Here is a 19,473-nt window from a genome sequence, read left to right on the forward strand (position 1 = left end):
CCAGTAAAAGAGCCCGACTTTAAGATTTATTTTTAACGTAAGCATGGAATAGTTCTCAGGGCTAAACTGGATGAATATTAGCTAGGGCTTGGTACAAGAGGCAGGGTCCTATCTACAAGAAAAGTTTGAATCTGATTTGATAAGAGTTTATTCATGTAATGCATATTGAATTGCACATCACCTCATGGTAGATAGGGGTTGTCTTCCACATTGTCCTTTAAATGGCCCGGGTCTCCAGCTCACCAGGCCGCACCGGCTGGAACACGTTCCAGAAGATGCCCAAGTACTCCGTCAAGATGCGGACGGACCATCCAGGTTGGTTGCATGGAATACGCCTCAAATTCCCGATGCTCGGGATGACCTCCGATGGTTCCTGACGATGTTGCAGGTAATCACATTACCCAAGTACAATGAGGTTGATAGAATCAATGCCCACAACACTCCGAAAATGTGTTCTTCGTCACTCGCAGAATTTATAAGTCGAAGTTCATGAAAACCTTGAATAATTAGTTTTCTCACCACTAGTAAAATCACTAGTCAATGTTCATAAAGACTTTCAAGAATTCACTCTTTAACACTCATAGAAATGACAAGTCCATGAAGACTTTCAATAATGTTCATCAATGACAAAAATTACAAATCTGTAAGTAATCAATGGCAAAAATCACAAGTCTGTGCTCATGAAAACTTCGAATAAATTTAGAGTTCATCACTCGTGAATATTACAAGTCTTTGAATAATCACTGGCGAAAATTTAGAGTCCATCACTGGTAAACATTACAAGTCCTTGAAAAATCACTGGTGAAAATCACAAGTCTATGCTCATGAAAATTTTGAATAATGTTAGAGTTCATCACTGGTAAATATTACAAGTCTTTGAAAAATCACTGGAGAAAATTTAGAGTCCATCACTGGTAAATATTACAAGTCTTTGAAAAATCACTGGAGAAAATTTAGAGTCCATCACTGGTAAATATTACAAGTCCCATTTATAAAGACTTAGAAGAATTCAGAGTTCCTCAACACTCGTAAATATTACAAGTCCCATTTATAAAGACTTATAAGAATTCAGAGTTCCTCAACACTCGTAAATATAGACTTCGAGGAAATTCAGAGTTCTTCAGTGAGACTATAACTACACGAAGATAGCCTCCGACGATTATGGCAGCGAGTAGAGCCACGCTGACTACTCGACTGTGACTGACTGACTGACTGACTGACTGAGATATCAGGCTATATTGAGCCCTCCTTATATTCGGTTTGGGGACATCTACGTCACATATGCCGTGAAGCTGGTTATCTCCTGAATCCCTCGACGGATTTTCTTGAAATTCAAGCATTGCGACGTTTATGTAATTCCCTTTAAAATGACATGTTGCTCAAGTCGCTACCGTAATTATTATAGGAGTTTTAAATTTTTTTCTCCGTTGAATGTTCGGGAAGGTGTGACGCTTGAATCTAGAACATACGAGTTCAGGCCAGCTGCACGTGGCATGACAGGCGGGTGATCTAACTAGCCCCTGCAGTTACGTCACACATACAGCTGTCCTCAGTTTGCTCGCTCGTCCCGCTGAATGTAAACAAACCAGGCTTGCACAGAGTAATACGCGTGATGATTAAATACAATTAACTCTCAAAAAATATGCATGTACAGGTCGTAACCGGTACAATATCTTATCTTATTCTGCCTTCAGTTGAACGAGCGCGCAAGCTAACATGCTCCCTGGTGGCGCTTGTCTGAATTTGTGAGCCATATCTTACGGCCACCACTTGCGAATATAAGTCATTCTACAAGATACTGTTTGGCTTGGATTTGTGGGTTTTAGGTGTGTTACGGGCTGATAGTGCCATTGGTCGCGTGACGCAACGCTTCAATTACGGTACATCCACTAGTGTGCAGCATCTAACAAGCACGTTAAGATTGCTTTATATGTCAACATCTGCGTGACTGGAGTACAGCATATGAGAAGTGAAACGTAGACAACACCCAGTGTAACCAACATCGCGATTTTGCCACTGTATCTGACGACTATTATATCTTTTAACGACAAGATATTCTTTGTTCTCTCGTGCGAAAATAGACGTCTTGTGACTTGTTTTTTAAAACTCGTATTAGCGACAGAAACACACATTTCTCTATTTGTAATGTAACCCTCTACGATTTTTGCAATGAATTTTGCTGTTTCGTCAATGTAAGAACGCAAGCACAGAATATCAAAATTAATAACTTTTCTGGTGTTTATTGTGTGTGTTTATGACCACCATCGTTAAATTATTTTCTTGTGTGTGATGATATAAAGTGCAGCGGATATCCCTTCCAAATTTATGTGTGTATTATGTAACCTTGAATTTGAACATAAGGTACTTTCTAAACTTCAGTTTCGCGGCAACCGAAATTGCGACCAAGAGTTTGTGCGTGCGCGAATGTTGTCGATATGTTTATTTATTCCTATGTGAGGCAAGTGCGTGTTACTTTCAGTACTATTCTTATGAGTTCATTTGAATGTGTCGTTCGAGGTTTTGGAACAAATGCGTTTGGTGAGTAAGTCCAACATAATATTTTCTTCATTTTTTGCTGAGTGTGGTTAATGTGTTTATGGGGTCTTGGTCTGTAGGTTTAGCCGGCGGCTCCACATCTTCTCCATACATGAATCCGTCCTCATAAGTTTTATTTACACACAGTCACCACATACAATGTTAGTACACTTACATGATACATTGATTATGCAGAAACAGAGAGAATTTGAAGCTCAGACACACTCAGCAGGGCCGAATGACGCTAGTTCAAGAGTCTGTATACGACATGATGCAAAATTGCATCGTGCACAAGGGTGCGTTCTGTACATGGGGTGAGTTCACTCTTCCCCTCCATGGAGAAGGAAAGGTCACAAATCATATGGAAGGGCAAAGCGAACTCATCATCCTGATCGTGTTGTGTACTTTCTGGGTGGTGGTGATGACGCAGCGGGTTAGTCACGTGTAAGAGAAGTGCTGGGTTGACAGGATGAAGTTGGGGTAGTAGATGTATCAGGTGTGTTGGTGCAGGTAGGAACAGCTATGTTTCTGTTCATGTATGCTTCACTCGGTCTGTACTCACTACTACTTTCTTGTTTCCAATCACGATTGTCAAGGTCTTCTCATTACAACTAACTGCAGGGTATGGACCAGAATACAGGGGCTGCAAAGGAGGCTTTATATGGTCAGCTCTCAGAAAAAAACATGGGAGGCTGTTGCCAAGTCCTTGAAGACTAATACTTTCTCGCGACTATGGCGAGAGGCAAGGACAGGTCTGAATTTAGCCATTACCTTCCTTAGTTGATTTGCAAATCGGAAGAGTCAACTGAAGTAGAAGAACTGGCGAAACAGCAACCATTTCTCCAGGGAGGTGTAGCGGTTCCCCGAAAACTAGTTCGGTGGGGGAAGCTTTCAGATCTTCTTCAGAACCGCACGCATACTAGGGTAAGGCTTTAATCCACGTTGCACCATGACAAATCAGGGAATCTTTCAACTGTCTATGAAGACGCTCCCCCATACCGTTAGCGCATGGGTGGTAACTGATTGTACGGATTTTCGTTGTACCGAATTGTGTCATGAATCTGCAAAACAAGGTAGTCTCAAATTTTCTTCCTTGGTTGCAGTGGCGGCTCGTGACAAAATTTTTAGAGGGTTCACAACAGCATTTTTGTTCATGCCTCAAATCCGCAAATAAGTAACATAGGTGCATAAATTATTTCACTAAAAGTTCCTTGTACGGTTCCTTTTTCACAAATAATATGGTAGAACCCCTGTAACCGAGGATAAATTTTATACTAGACTAATCTGTTGGTGTAGAACAAAAGTAAAGTTCATAATGACTTTACTACACTGCAGATATTGAAGGATGCGAGCACTGTTCTTGGTTTTTAAATAACACTGAGCTCGCCTGAGCGTTAGTGTACAACCAAACCAAACCCCATGGCCTACCAAGCGACTGCAGATTATGTGGTGTTGTGTGGTCAGCACGACGAATCATCTCGGCCGTTATTCTTGGCTTTCTAGACCGGGGCCGCCATCTCACCGTCAGATAGCTCCTCAGTTGTAATCACGTAGGCTGAGTGGACCTCGAATCAGCTTTCAAATCCAGGTAAAATCCCTGACCTGGCCGTGAATCGAACCCGAGGCATCCGGGTAAGAGGCAGGCGCGCTATTCCTACAGCGCGGGGCCGGCTGTGTTAGTGTAGAACAAAAGTAAAATCCATAATAATTTTACTGCACTTGGTTCTTGGTTTAAATAGCACGAAGTTCACCTGGGTATGACGAGAAGCACTAAAATAATGTGTAGGCCTACCGCATTTACCAGTCGATTTTTTAAAATAATTGTTTCCGAATTGACCCCAATAGTCTCCACATTATCTCGGTTAATCAGGGTTCTAGTGTATCAGACGTTAATTATTCTCTTTTCTTTTCTTTCTTTCTTTCTTTCTTAATCTTACCGTCCAGGGTTGGTTTTCCCTCGGACTCAGCGAGGGATCCCACCTCTACTGCCTCAAAGGCGGTGTCCTGGAGCTTCAGACTCTGGGTCTGGGATACAACTGGGGAGAAAGACCAGTACCTCGCCCAGGCGGCCTCACCTGGTATGCTGAACAGGGGCCTTGTGGAGGGATGGGAAGATTGGAAGGGACAGGCAAGGAAGAGGGACGGAAGGGGCCGTGCCCTTATGTTAGGTACCATCCCGGCATTTGCCTGGAGAAGTGGGAAACCACGGAAAACCACTTCGAGGATGGCCGAGGTGGGAATCAAACCCACCTCTACTCATTTGACCTCCCGAGGCTGAGTGGACCCCGTTCCAGCCCTCGTACCACTTTTCAAATTTCGTGGCAGAGCCAGGAATCGAACGCGGGCCTCCGGAGTGGCAGCTAATCACGCTAACCACAGAGGCGGAGTAATTATTCTCATCTTAGAAATTATAGACAACACTAGCATAGTGAATTCAATATTCGCGTTTTTGTGTGCATGAGAATTTTCATGTTTATTTATTTATTTATTTATTTATTTATTTATTTATTTATTTATTTATTTATTTATTTATTTATTTATTTATGCACTCAAATGAGCAAAATCTGTGCACCGAGCTGAATTCCATACACTTCTTTCTTTGTTGAGCAATAAACAGGGCAAACAAGAAAGCGCATTCCTAGATCTACATCCACAGAGCCACTTGCGTGTTTCGTACACTTCTCTCTTAAACTTACCCCCATACTCGCGTTTGTCAGTTTTTGTAATTTTTTCGATAATCAAATCTGGTCTGTCCGGTCCAAGCCTTTTAATTTCTAACTTATCCTGATATGTTAATATTTCGCTGGTTAAAATTACCTGAACTGAATTCATTTCCTCTTACTCAAAGAATACCATGTGGTTACAAACCATGCAAACAGAGAAGCAAAACACAACACTCAAATTAATTTCACTTGAAAAGATTTTACAATCGCAAGGAAAAGCAAACTTCTTCCCGTGATTACGAACACCTGTTCACAACGAGCTAGAAAATAGCTATTTAGAATTACTAGCGAAATCTGCTGGTAATGTAATGCAATAGTAGCTCCTGGGAGGCTGTGGCTAACCGTAATAGGGGAGGTGGCGGACCCTTGTGGTCAACTATAATATTGCCACTGGTTTGAGGGTGGCTCTAGACGGCAAGGCACGTACCTTGCCGTGCTCATCGCTAATGGGAATATCAGTGCAAAAACCATGACGTCATCTACTTTGCACATACGTATAGTCTTCAGCACAATAGTGCATTATCCAGTGTGCTCGCTCCACTGTCAGTCGAAATGAACAACTCTCACTGTATTGGAGCTTCGATTAAGTCGAATGCTTTCGATCGATTGTCGAAATCAGGTCGAAGGAAAGAAAAGTTTCAAATTATCCATGAATGCGTAAAGATGTACGGTATTAAAACTGGGTGTTCACGTGCTCATGTGCTCCTGAGGGCCCACCGCCACTGCTTGGTCGGTAGTTATGCAAGTAGAAAGACCAAATCGGGAGATCCATCCATTTATTACGGTATCGGCTGTTTCTTCAGCAGTGATGCTACGCATAGGCCATGCCTCTGGCCAACGGGTAAATACACTAGCGGAAAAAAATCCAAACACCAAGAAGGGGTTGTGCTAGATTAACGAACGTTGGTAGGCGTGTTTAAACATCTAAAAGATGACGTTGATTCGAGTTTCCCGCAAATCGCATTAGCGTGGCGACTAGTAGCGGCCCCAAGACGTTGCACATCAGGTTTGCTTTAAATATAGGCTGTACTGTGCGAGAGCGTTAGTTACCTGTGAGATTTGACGGAGTGACTGTGAGTACGTCAAGAATGTCTAGGACGACGAAGGGGCCAGTGTCAACAGCTCACTGCGGCTGAACGAGGCCGTGTAGGTGGATTTTCCTTCCGCGCTATTGCAGAACGACTTGGCAGGAATTTCTCTACTGTGCATGCGTGCTTGCAGCAGTGATCACGAGAAGGTACGCTCGCAAGAAGACCGTTCTCCGGTCGTTCCCGTGACACCACCGAGAGGGAAGACCGCTGTATTCGGCGAATGGCTGTGGCGCAGCGGACTGCGTCTGCAGCAGCAATTTGAGCGGCTGTTGGCACCACAGTGACGCAACGAACTGTTCGAAATCGGTTACTTGAAGGACAGCTCCGAGCCAGACCCCTGCGGCGTGTATTCCGCTTGCCCCAAACCACCGCCGTCTGCGACTTCAGTAGTATCAAGCGAGAGCTCATTGGAGGATGGAGTGAAGGTCCGTTGTGTTTTTCGATGAAAGCTGGTTCTGCCTTGGTGTCAATGATGGCCGTGTGTTGGTTACAAGGTTGCCAGGTGATCGTCTGTGTTCCACCTATCTGTGGCGTTGACACACTGAGCCTACACCGGGAGTTCTGGTCTGGGAAGAAATTTCCTATAACAGCAGCACTCTCGTGGTTATCCCACGCTCCTTGACTGCAGATGTATACGTCCGTCTGGTGATTCGACCTGTTGTGCTGCCATTCATGAACAGTATTCCCAGGGGCGTTTTCCAAGAGGATAATGCACGCCCCCCATGCCGCTGTTGTAATCCAACGTGCTCTACAGAGTGTCGACATGTTGCCTCAGCCTGCACGATCCTCCGATCTGTCCCCAATCGAGCACGTATATAACATCATTGGACGACAACTCCATTGTCATCCACAACCGGCATTGACCGTCCCTGTATTGACCGACCAAGAGCAACAGGCATGGAACTCCATCCCACAAGCTGACATCCAGCACCTGTACGACAGAATGCATGCACGTATGCATGCCTCATTCGTCAGGCGATTACACCGGTTTTTAATGGACGAGCATGGCACATTTGCGATCGCTTTTCTCGTGGGAATATTAACCTGTAGTCTTGTACCTTTAATCAAATAAATATGTTACTTCGACAAATATATTGCTAAAATCTCCATATTCTACATTCCTTATTTCATGGTGTTTGGATATTTTTTCCGCCAGTGATGCCAACAGCAGTGAGGAGATAATGATAGCCTTCGCGGGCAGGCAGTGGACCAACAGTAGCCAGTGACTGAAACGGCCTGTGGGAGCTCCGAAATTCACCAAAGGAGAGACATTATGCCTTGTCACTTTATTGCGTTGACACGACGAACAAGCACGAGTTCAGGCGCGAGTTTATTTCTGAATAGATTGCCAAACAAATCTATCCGAGACTAGACGAGAAGTGTCTCGAATGCCAGCATGATTTGAGTTATGGAGCTTGTCTAAGGACTTGCGTCGAAAAGGAAGTGCTAAGAACGAACGGGGTTTCCAGGTAACGTATCACATATAATGGTAGGCGTGGTGCCTGGTAGGGTTACTGTTTCTAATGTCAGCGACGTATCATCACGCAATAAGCCTTTGAGTTCGTATTCGTTCTCTTGTGATAGTCAGCGCGGCGTAGTCATCTTCTAGTGAGATGGCTTCAACACGGGATATCGTATCGGTGACATTATCTGCTCCTTTGATATGCTGAATATCAATCGTGAACTGGGATATGAAGGACAGCTGATTAAGTTCATCTGAGGTAACTTTTCTCTGCGTTTAGAAAACTCATAAAGCAGATGCTTGTGGTCCGGATATATGGTGCAGTGTTGTGCTCCCAGTATATAGCGGAAATGTCGGACAGCCTCACACAGCTAACAGTTTCCTGTAATAGGCCGGTCAGATTGATGCGTTGAAAGCTTCTTGCTGAAAAACGCTAGAGGCTGCCAGATGTGTCCAACTTTCTGCTGCAAACATGCTCCAACTTGAGTATTTGATGCATCGGTAAAGAGACCTAGAGGCGCATCCGGCAATGGATGAGCGAGCTCAGTGCTTTGCGCTAAGTTCTGTTTATATTCGTGGAAAGCACGTTGCAATTTCGGGGTCCAGGGGACAGATTTAGAGTCCTTATGCTTAGAATCAGTTAGGACGCTCACTAACGGCGCCTGCAGTTCAGCCGCATGTAGTAGTAAATGTCTATAGAAGTTGACCATGCCCAATAACCGGCGGAGATCCTGGAGAGTCTTTGGTAGAGGATACTCCAGGAGAGATTAGATTCTCTCTGGTGGAAGTTTTGTACCGTCCTTTGACAACCGATAAACCAAGGAGGTTACCTCACTTCCACCTAGTACGCACTTGGTTGAATTTATGACTACCCCGTAATCAGCTGATCAAAAAGTATGCGGAGGTAGCACATATGTGCTCTTCAGCATGCCATGAAAACACCAAAATGTCGTCAATGTATGGGGAACAGAATTTTTAAATCCCTAGTTATCTCATCCATAAAACGCTGAAAGATTTGTACATCATTTCGTAACCCAAATGACATATAAGATAATTCAAACAGTCCGAAAGGTGTCGTTGTGGCTGTTTTGCAAAATGTCACTGGGATGAATCGGGATCCGTCGGTAGGCCTCGACAATGTCAAAGGTTCTAAAAGTAGTTGACCCAGCAATGTTAATGCAAAAATCTCCTATGTGTCGATCAGGTATTGCCCTTTTGTTCAACGCCCGGTAATCGCCACATGGGCGCCATCAGTTGTCTCGCTTAGGTGCAAGGTGCAAGCATGAGGAGCAGGGACTGTTAGAAAGTCTCGCTGTACCGCACCTTACCATGTCCTCGAATTCTTTCTTCGCTATCTGCAATTTCTGAGGTCCCAGGCGACCAGGTCGGCAAGAGACCTGTGGGCCTTCGGTTGTCCTAATATGATCTACAGTACAGTGTTTAATATCGCGTTAGATCCCAGGTGGGCGAGTAATGGGGCGAAAGTCAGCGAGCAACGTGCTAAAAGGTGAGTTAGTGGATACTGCAGTAGTATTTACGCTGGCCTGCTCCTTAGAGGCTACATATGCCTTAACATATATATAGGCTGGTGGTGCCGTCGAGGAGGCATCTGTTATTTCAGTCAGGGAGTAAAGTAAAGTAAGCCAGGAAAATCTGAACCAATGATGACTGTGCTAACATTAGCAGACACACATTGCCAGTGGAAGTCGCGACGTAAACCAAGGTTGAGGTTCATAGGAAGGATACCATATGTCCTGATTGTATTGCCGATTCGATTATAGCACTCAGCTCATACGCGGAAGGTTTGCAAGTGCTTCCCAGAAGCTTACGCGAGAAATATCAAAGGTCAGATCCGGTTTCAATCAGAAATTTTCTGTTGGTATTCTGATTGCAAATAAACAGATGGCGGCCCGATGTAGAACAGACGGTTGCCGTCCTCCGGCTGGCTGTTCGTTCCGTACTCCGCCTTCCAGGAACAAAGACTAATACATTTCACGACTTTATCCTGGAACTTTTTGTGGTAGCAATAAATTCAGCCCTGTGGCGTAAGGGAACGGTCACGGAGATCTCCTACTGTGACTCCTGCCTCGGGGCTGGTTACGAGCCAGGCATTGACTTCAGATGTCAATTCCTCCATCTGGGCAGCTCGGTGCAGTTGTACCATGTGATATTAGGTGAAAGTTCCAAGATCTTGTCTTCGAGCTCTGCTATATTGGCTAGAGCCATTAACTGGGCCGCTCATATATCCTGCAAGTGTTGTGGTAGTCGACGAGTTCTTCGACGCCAAGAAGTTGGCGAACTCCCTGCCCTTCGGATACGGTGTTAGCTTAGCAGAGATTTTAGCAACTTGGCCAACACTGCTAGACGTAGCAACAGCACGAGCAGACTCATGCTCCTGGAGCCGTGCCAGTAATGCTTCGTTCTGCTCTTGCAAAGGCTTCGTCAAAGCAATAAGTTGTTTGAATCGGTTCTGCAAGTTGTTATTTTGTTCCTCTAAAGCTTTTAATCGATCCTCCGCCATAATCAAAATGCGTACAAAACACAAGGGTAAAAATAATTTTGAAAATACCGGACAAGATTACAAAGAAGTAGTCAGAGGTACGACGTGCAGTTGTGTTTGTAAATGTATGAAGATGTGTGAAGGTGAATAACTCGAGCACAAAAACAGGGGCATGTTGGCCGAACGGTTAGGGTCGCGCAGCTGTGTGCTTGCATCCGGAACATAGTGGGTTTGAACCCCACTATCGGCAGCTCTGAAGATGGTTTTCCGTGGTTTCCCATTTTCACACCAGGGAAATACTGGGACTGTACCTCAATTAAGGACACGGCCACTTCATTCCCACTCCTAAACCTTTTCTATCCCATCGTCGCCATAAGACCTATCTGTGTCGGTGCGACGTAACAAGTTGTAAAACAACTACAAAAATCACAGTTAACATATGCAATACTTATTAAAAATAGCTGAGACAGTCTTATAGGTTACCTAGAAATATTATGCAGTTAGCAGTGGATCTTAGGATAGGTGTGTACTTATTTGAACAACAGATACGGTAGACCTGTATTATGATTTATTCTCTATTTTGATGATGATGATGATGATGATGCTTGTTATTTAAAGGGCCTAACATCTAAGGTCATCGGCCCATTCTCCATCTTAACCCTTAATTAGCAAAAGAAAAAATTGCAAAAAAGATTGCTGAATTACGCACACGTCAATCGAACACCGAGATTGTAATTGTAGTTAGAATGTTAGGTACTGTCCATTGTTGAGAGTTCTTTGTAATGTTCGTACAACTTCACGCCAAATTTCCATTGTGCATGATTTTGTAATATTCCACGAACAGATATAATGCAGGTTGTATACATACAGGTTTCCAAATGAAATGTGACGTTCTCGTGGATTAGCAGATGCAGCTTGCAGTTGCCGGGTACGGTCTGAAGCGTTGAAACTGGAGTATCACCGTCGATCACTATGAATCTGGCGACGGTTTCCTTCGTTTGCAGAGTAGGTTTCATACTTCGAAAACATGTGGTAGTCCCGATGTAGGCAAACAGTCTCTTCGAAATAAAAGTATTGTTACATATCATAGGCTGTGGAGAAGCACGTGGTCGAAGATGGGTTACGGTATGCACGTGTGCTCTATACACGGGCTCAGCAGGCGGCTCCACATCGTCACCATAAATGAATCCGTCTTCATACATAACAGATTTGTTTACACACAGTCACCACGTACAATGTTAGTACACTTACAGGATATATGGATTACACAGATACAAAGATAAAAAGAGAACGTGTAGCTCAGACACACTCAACGGCGCCGAATAACGCTAGTTCGAGAGTCTATATACGACATGATGCAATATTCTATCGTGCACAAAGGTGCGTTCTGTTCATGGGGTGAGTTTACTCTTCCGAATGCCGCCGCGTGTTCAATAAGAAAGACTGGGAATTTTAAGAGAATGCATGTGGAATAAAGTTTCATATTAGTTTCTCAGTGTATAACTTTTTCAGCTGGTACTTCCTTGTACAGTACTTCATTAAAAGAAAGGTCTTATACAATAGCACTGTTAAATAATGTGACTTCATGTATAGCACGTAGACTACTATCTGTACCTGCAATTTTGAAACGTTTGTTTACAAATTTGAACATTCTTAGCACTATACCAGGTGGCCCGCAAACGCCGTACTTTCTACTTACAAATGTCCCACATGCACTAGTGATGCATGGGATGGCTAATCACTTGTTTTCGAAGGAGCTCTACAACTTGCTGTATTTCGGATGTTCTGACACAAATAGCAGTCATTTTATAGAACACGTTCTATAACAGGGTACATTTGTAAATACGCCAAAGATACAGAAAATAACATTTAATAACTTATTAATTTATACATGTGTAGACATTCCACTCTTTGAAAGAGTTGTTTGTATGAATGTATATTATTATAGCTTCAAAGCTCAGAAAATTAAAATGTCATAATTGGATCTACCAGAAAGTGTCTTTCTACAGCTACTCATAATAGATATGCTCAAAACATGTCCCTGATGGTGCAGGCAGAGCTGAACAAGGCTCGCGGTGTCTGTACGGACACGTCTCAACATTTCAGGTGCCACTACAGCAGAGGCCTCGCGAATTCGTTGTTGTAATTGTTTAGTATTTTCCGGCTCAGTTTCGTATACTTTAGAGTTGATATATCCTCACAGAAAAGTCCAGAGGGGTGAGATCAGGTGACCATAGTGGCCACTCTCAGGGTCCACCACGACCTATCCACCGTTCAGGATATCGTGCACGAAGGTGATCCTTCACGGCTCGAAAGTAGTAATGTGGCGCACCATCATGCTGGAACCAATGTTGCAATACTAGCTGCAGTGGAATATCTTCTAGAAGATTTTCTAGAGACACGTCGGTCTCTAAAAGTTCCAGGTAACGCCTAACAGTGAGCCTAGAGGCTATAAAAACAAACCCAATGATGTAATATTCCATAATATTGCACCACACATTTACCCCCGACTGGAGTTGCATATGCTGTGCTCGAACAGGGTAGGGGTTTGCCGGAGAGCCCAATAACGGAGATTGTGATTGTTGACGATGGAATCATTCGAAAAGTAACATTCACCACTCCTCAGGATATTTCGGATAAAATGTAGATGTTGCTGTAATGCCGCGGCAATTCTTCGGTAATATGTTACCCTGCGATCGAAATCGTCTCCATAGAGTTGCTGATGTAGGCGCGCCTTGTATGGGTGCCATTTTCTCTCCTTCACGATCCTTAGTATTGACCTTCGGGATACTCCTAGCTCATCCGCAGATCGTCTTTGCCCTTTATTATTATTTTATCATCACAGTTGGATGAAGTTCAACTTACCGTGTGAAGGACTGCGTTCAAAGTATTGAATTACATTCTGCACAACGTCAGCATTGTCACACACGGGTCAGTTCCTGCTGGTATGTGCCTTGAACGATACATTACCTGTTAATCGTAACTCTGTTCGCCGAAATACGTGTATAGAAGGAAGACTTCTGCTTGGAAACTGCTGTGCAATACCGTCTGCGAGCTTCGGTTGCATTGCGACCAGATTCTCCAGAGTTTAGAATGATATCTGTGCATTCGCCGTTGCTGAACACACGAGCCATTGCCGATATGTAAACAGCAAATGTAGTGCTACTGTACCGTACACTAGCCTTGTACTATGCGGTCGAAAACGAGGCTTACTGTACCGTACACTAGCCTTGTACTATGCGGTCGAAAACGAGGCTTAGGCCGCATGCACACCGAGCGCGCTTCGCATTGTATGTCGCGTGTAGCGTGAAATGCTATGCATAGCGCAAGGCGTGCTTGCTGTTCACATCGAAAACTCTACGCCATGCTCTCAGCTTAGTTTGGCGCGAGGCGTTTTAGGGTGGTCACAAACGAATGCCATTATCCAAGTACACTAGAAACAGTTTACTGATAGGTAACAGTTACCTAAAATTGAAAATTAGATAGAAGAATCGAAAGTGGGTTCATGAATTTAGTGAAGAACGAATTAGTTTCGGAGAATTAAATCGTTTGTACAGGGATGCAATACTTTATGGCGATGAATGTTATGATTACTTAAGAATGACAAAAAATACCTTTGACCTTCCAAACCCTGCAACTGAATTATGGCGACAAGTAGCAGGGAAGTATGGGGAGAAATTCAATTTTCCTAATTGTCTAGGAGCACCGGGCAGCAAACACGTGGAAATTAAAGTTCCGGCTAAATCAGCTCTTTAGATAATAATTATAAATAGTATTTTGCAATATTGTTACAGTTAGCATACACAGTTTATCATCGTAACAAAAGTGAAGTAAATGTGTGACAAATATAATTCATAAACATAAATATTTACTTCCAAACCCACTACTAGCCTGTAGAGTGGTATTCTTTATGTTACCCCCTCCATTGGCAAAATTATAAACCGACATGACATTCTATGCACTTTGTCACAAAGTGTCCGACTGCGTAGCTAAATGGTTACCGGAGTCCCTGGTTCGACTCCCGGCAGAGTCGGGAATTGTAATCATAATTAGTAAATTCCATTGGCACGGGGGTGGGTGTATGTGTGTATCCATAATAATTTCATCCTCATCACAATGCAGGTCACCTACGGGCGTCAATTCAAAAGACCTGCACCTGGCAAGCTGAACTTCTCCTCGGGCACTTCCGACACTAAAATCTATACGCAATTTCATCCGGTCACAATGCTAAGCCCAGCGAAGTGTGACAGTAGAAGTAATATTACTGTATATGTTTACTGTAGGCATGCGATAAAACTGTTCTAGATAACTTACTTAAGTCCACTTATTTTGCAAAACAGTTACATTTTTATAGTTTGTGTCTTGGGTTCCATTATTTCTTCTCTTTGAAACACTGCCTGAATAATTTCTTCTACCATAGGTTCAGAACCAGCTAGGTAACGCTAAACAATTAACCAACACTGCGCGTTGTCTAGCGCTTCGCTTAGCTGTAAGGTAGGCGCTCAGCGCAGAAGAGCGCGGACGGTGTGAACACCTGGCTTAGGAACAAAGCACTGGTTATGCTTAGCGTGACGCTTAGCGTTGAGCAACACGCGACACACTATGCGAAGCGCGCTGGGTGTGCACGCGGCCTTACTAAGGCACGTGCACACCGAGCGCGCTTCGCATAGTGTGTCGCGTGTAGCGTGAAGCGGTATGCATAGCGCATGGCGTGCTTGCTGTTCACACCGAAAACTCTACGCCGTGCAGTCAGCTTAGTTTGGCGCGAGGCGTTTTGGTGGTTACATACTAAAATATGCCGTTATCTAAGTTCGCTAAAAAAATGTTATTGATGGAAAACAGTTACAGTTACTTAAAACTGAAAATTAGAAAGAAGAATCGTAAGTGGGTTCATGAATTTAATGAAGTACGAAATACTTTCGGAGAATTCTACCATTTGTACAGGGATGCAAGACTTCACCCCGATAAATTTTATGACTACTTAAGAATGACAAAAAATACCTTTGACATGCTCTTGGAGAAGTTGGAAAATCATCTTGGTGGACCTGGTACTAACTACAGACAGAAGATATCGCCCGAACAGCGGCTAGTTTTAACAGTGAGGTACGTAAAATAATAATAATAATAATAATAATAATAATAATAATAATAATGAAAAGTGGATTCACAGCGTAGATGTTAAAAACAAATTATATTATTATAGTTATTATTGAAGGAGATACAAGAGATACAGAAATAATCCACAGCACTTAACACTTTACTTAAACAGATAGCAAAGTAGCACAGAAAAAATAAAACTTTAAGGCAAAGAATCTTGATGAGTAAATAATGAACATATGGGTTGATTAGATGCTTCAGGTGGTACTATAAAACTCATTTCAACTGAAGTATTCTGTCCTTTATCTTCAATCTCATTGACAACAAGTTCATGTATCTTAAGTCTCAAACGACGTTTTCGCCACAGAGGCAGTGTTCTGATGTCCGGCAACAAACTCTTAAGAAATAGCAAATCAGCATCTTCTTCCCGTTCCGATTCTTTAAATAAAAAATCCAATTTTCTTTTTTCAACAGCCAGTATTTCTTCTTCTTGTGTTTTCTTTTGTTTTTTAACACGCGAAGACGAACATGAAGAGTTGCTTCGTGGTGTGGACTCTTCACTTTGTGGTAACGGTGACTGTATTATTTCATGTTCAGTAGAGTCTTCGAATATTCCTTCCTGGCTTCTGTCAGGTTCAGATCCTTCTTGTAGACTTGATTCGACCTTGTCAGAAGTCGAAACATCTTTAATGAATAGCATCGCGTCAAAATATTGCCACGATGACCCCTTAGGTGCATCATCGGCTCCTGCTCCAGATCTCGGATGATTCAGTTTCTTACACTCACGTTGGAAGTAATCCCTCAGATATTTCCATTTGGCTTTCACGGTTTTAACTGAAATATAAACAAAAAATAGACCTGAATGAGAAAATAAGTAGTTTGTACTGGCTTCTCAAAATATACAGTATTTATGAAAGAAGTGACTTACAGATTTAACTAACTTTCTTATTTATTACAAAGATTTTACACAACTATTTATAATTAAATGAACCTATTTGCTATTTCTTTCAGATATCTTGCAACTGGAGAGTCATTTCATTCTTTGGCGCTTCACTTTCGATTGGGCGTGTCGACAGTTTCTCAAATTATTAAACAGACTTGCATAGTAATATGGAATGTTCTACGGGCGACATACCTCCCAGCCCCTACAACTGAAATGTGGCGACAAGTGGCAGAAAAGTATTGGGAGAAATGGAATTTTCCCAATTGTCTAGGAGCGCTGGACGGCAAACACATTGAAATTAAATGTCCGGCCAAATCCGGCTCTTTATATTATAATTATAAACAGTACTTTTCAATATTGTTACAAGCTCTTGTTGATGCTGATTGCAAGTTGTTGGCTGTTGATATTGGGGCAGTTGGACGTCAAAGTGATGGAGGAAATTTTAGAACTACCTCTTTATACAAATTATTGGAAAATAACACACTAAATGTTCCACCAGCACGAGAACTACCACAAACACAGGATATAGCTCCTTTTGTCATTGTTGGTGATGAAGCATACCCACTTCTGCAGTACTTGATGAGACCATATCCCAAAAGAATTTTAGACAATCGGAAACGTATTTATAATTATCGACTCTCAAGGGCAAGGAGAAGTGTAGAATGTGCCTTTGGTATTATGTGCAGTAAGTGGCGGATTTTACTGAGAGCAATAGAAACTGATGTTTCCAATGCAAGTAATATTGTGAAAGCTATTTGCGTCCTTCACAACTTTATTTTAATCCACGAACCTTTCCAGGCGGAAGATGATGAGAACCTGATTGCTCAGCTTGGTAATTCATTACGGACTAACACACCAACACAGTGTCGTTTCTCGGACAGGGCTAAAAACATCCGAGATACTTTCTGCGATTTCTTTAATGGCACTGGATCTGTAGCTTGGCAGAATAATTACATTTAGCATATACATGTCACTACCGTAACCAAAGTGGAGTAAATTTATGACAAATTTAATCGTTCATAAATATAAATATTTACTTCCAAGCCCACTACTAGCCTGCGGAGCGATATAATTCCTCATGTTACCACCTTCCGTTGGTAAAATTATAAACGATATGACAGAGTCTGGGACATTCTATGCACTCTGTCACAAAGTTACCCATCCTGTCACAATGTTAATCCCAGTATAAAGTGTCAGAATAGAAGTAATATTAATGTGTATACTTACTGTAGTAATGCAATAAAACTTACCATCTTTGCCAACTGTTGTAGATACTTCAGTCCACTTCTTTTGCAAAACAGTTACATTTTTATAGTTTTTGTGTCTTGGGTTCCATATTTCTTCTCTTTGAAACACTGCATGAATAATTTCTTCTTCCATACCTTCAGAACCAGCTAGGTAACGCTAAGCAATTAACCAACACTGCGCGTTGTCTGGCGCTTCGCTTAGCTGTAAGGTAGGCTTACTGCGCAGCGGAGCGCGCGTGGTATGAACACCTGGCCTAGAAACCAAGTACTGGTTATGCTTAGCGTGACGCTTAGCGTTGAGCAACACGCGACACACTATGCGAAGCGCGCCCGGTGTGCACGCGGCCTAATGGAAGGGGTTGTATTAGACGGGTAGAGCTGAGGAACATGTTGCGAGCGATCGTCCGGTTGTTATCTCTTCATATTCTGACGTAACCTGCCTGCAGGCAATAGTGCCGCTGTGAAAATCAGTTAGTAGACATCCCATTCATCACTAGTGCATGCGGGACATTTGTAATAGAAAGTACGGCGCTCGCGGGCCGCCTGGTATATAAAATAATCACCAGTCAGTTGGCGTGTGAGAGGCTAGAGGGAATGAGAGGGGGCAGGCAGTTGGTAGGTAAGGGCTTTGGGGTAGCGAGCGGGGAAGTCGTCCTATAATATCACATGCAGGCAGGGGGCGTAAGCCGCTGTTTTCGAATGGTACGGACTGGCTTGTAAAATGTGTGTTTGCTAGTTTAGTTACGTAATTATCGCTGGCTAACACTTACGATCTAAAAAAAAAGAACATTACTAAATGGCTATAGAAAATAACTGATCTGCATTAAAGTTACTATAAAACAATTAAACACACATAAACAACTGGAACGCTCAGCCTACTAGTGCCCCTGAATCGACGCCACTGCTTACAGAATACTGTTGACCGTAACTGCGAACTGCTTCATTACCTGTGCTGCACCTTGATTCAATCTCACTTACTGTACTACCACCCTGGGAGAATACGCATCCTAAATACTTGAAATGCTCTACCCGTTCCAGTTGTGTATTCCCAACCTGATACTAGATTGTCCTAGGTTTCTTCCATACTGACATCACTTTAGATGTCCGGCTCCATGGCTAATGGTTAGTATGCTGGCCTTTGGTCAGAGGTCCCACGTTCGATTCCCGGCAGGGTCGGGAATTTTAACCATCATTGGTTAATTTCGCATCATTTCATTCTCATCACGACGCGCGGGTCGCCTACGGGAGTCAAATCAAAAGACCTGCACCTGGCGAGCCGAACATGTCTTCGGACGCTCTCGGCACTAAGTCATACGCCATTTCATTTCATTACTTTACATTATAATACTCATTGCGCCTATTTTCAAGTTCCAGTATATTACAGTAGATGAGTAGATTGTAGGCTTTCAGCAAAGTCTGCTATTAAGACAAAGTTGTCGGCATAGGCCTTAATACATTTCCACTGAATCCCTCCCTGCAACTTTATACCTTTTATTAGATGATCCATGTAAACTATGAGCAACAAGGTGAAAGATCCCAGCCTGTCTAATCGCTGTAAGTACCTTGCACCAATAATTCATTCTGCAATCAGTTCTCACAGCAACCTAATTATCAAACATAAATGCCTTTGTTTGCTTTTAATAATCTAACCTTAATCCCATAATTCCCCAGTATGGTTTATATTTTTTTCACTGGGTACTCTGCCATTTGCCTTCTCTAAATCTACGAAACATTAGTCTGTTCCTCTCGTAGCATTTTTCAGTTAGCTGGCGCATACTGATCATCAGATGCTGTCGTCCCCACTGTGGTCTGAAACCGCACTGGTTTTCATCCAACTTACTGTCAACCACTGATCGCACCCTTCTTTCCAAAATG

At 42.9% G+C, this 19,473-nt stretch overlaps 2 protein-coding genes across 3 annotated transcripts in view; one reads left to right on the plus strand and one right to left on the minus strand.

Moving 5' to 3' along the window:
* Positions 1-19,473, plus strand: part of LOC136856844 (ubiquitin carboxyl-terminal hydrolase 2) — a 434,922-nt gene that overhangs the window by 20,746 nt on the left and 394,703 nt on the right. The gene's annotated exons all lie outside the window — the stretch shown is intronic.
* Positions 15,611-17,731, minus strand: LOC137498883 (uncharacterized). Its single transcript, XM_068226585.1, has 2 exons — positions 17,602-17,731; positions 15,611-16,242 (listed from the first exon to the last, which is right to left on the minus strand). Exons 1-2 carry the CDS (start codon positions 17,729-17,731, stop codon positions 15,611-15,613), a joined length of 762 nt encoding a protein of 253 aa, XP_068082686.1.

The sequence above is a fragment of the Anabrus simplex genome, chromosome 1 (genome assembly GCF_040414725.1).
Source record: "Anabrus simplex isolate iqAnaSimp1 chromosome 1, ASM4041472v1, whole genome shotgun sequence".
Lineage (NCBI taxonomy): Eukaryota > Metazoa > Arthropoda > Insecta > Orthoptera > Tettigoniidae > Anabrus > Anabrus simplex.

Coding starts and splice junctions, on each gene's coding strand:
- LOC137498883 (XM_068226585.1), bottom strand. CDS start 17,731: ATGGAAGAAGAAATTATTCATGCAGTGTTTCAAAGAGAAGAAATATGG. Junction 16,243..17,601: donor TACAACAGTTGGCAAAGATG/GTAAGTTTTATT, acceptor TTTATATTTCAG/TTAAAACCGTGAAAGCCAAA.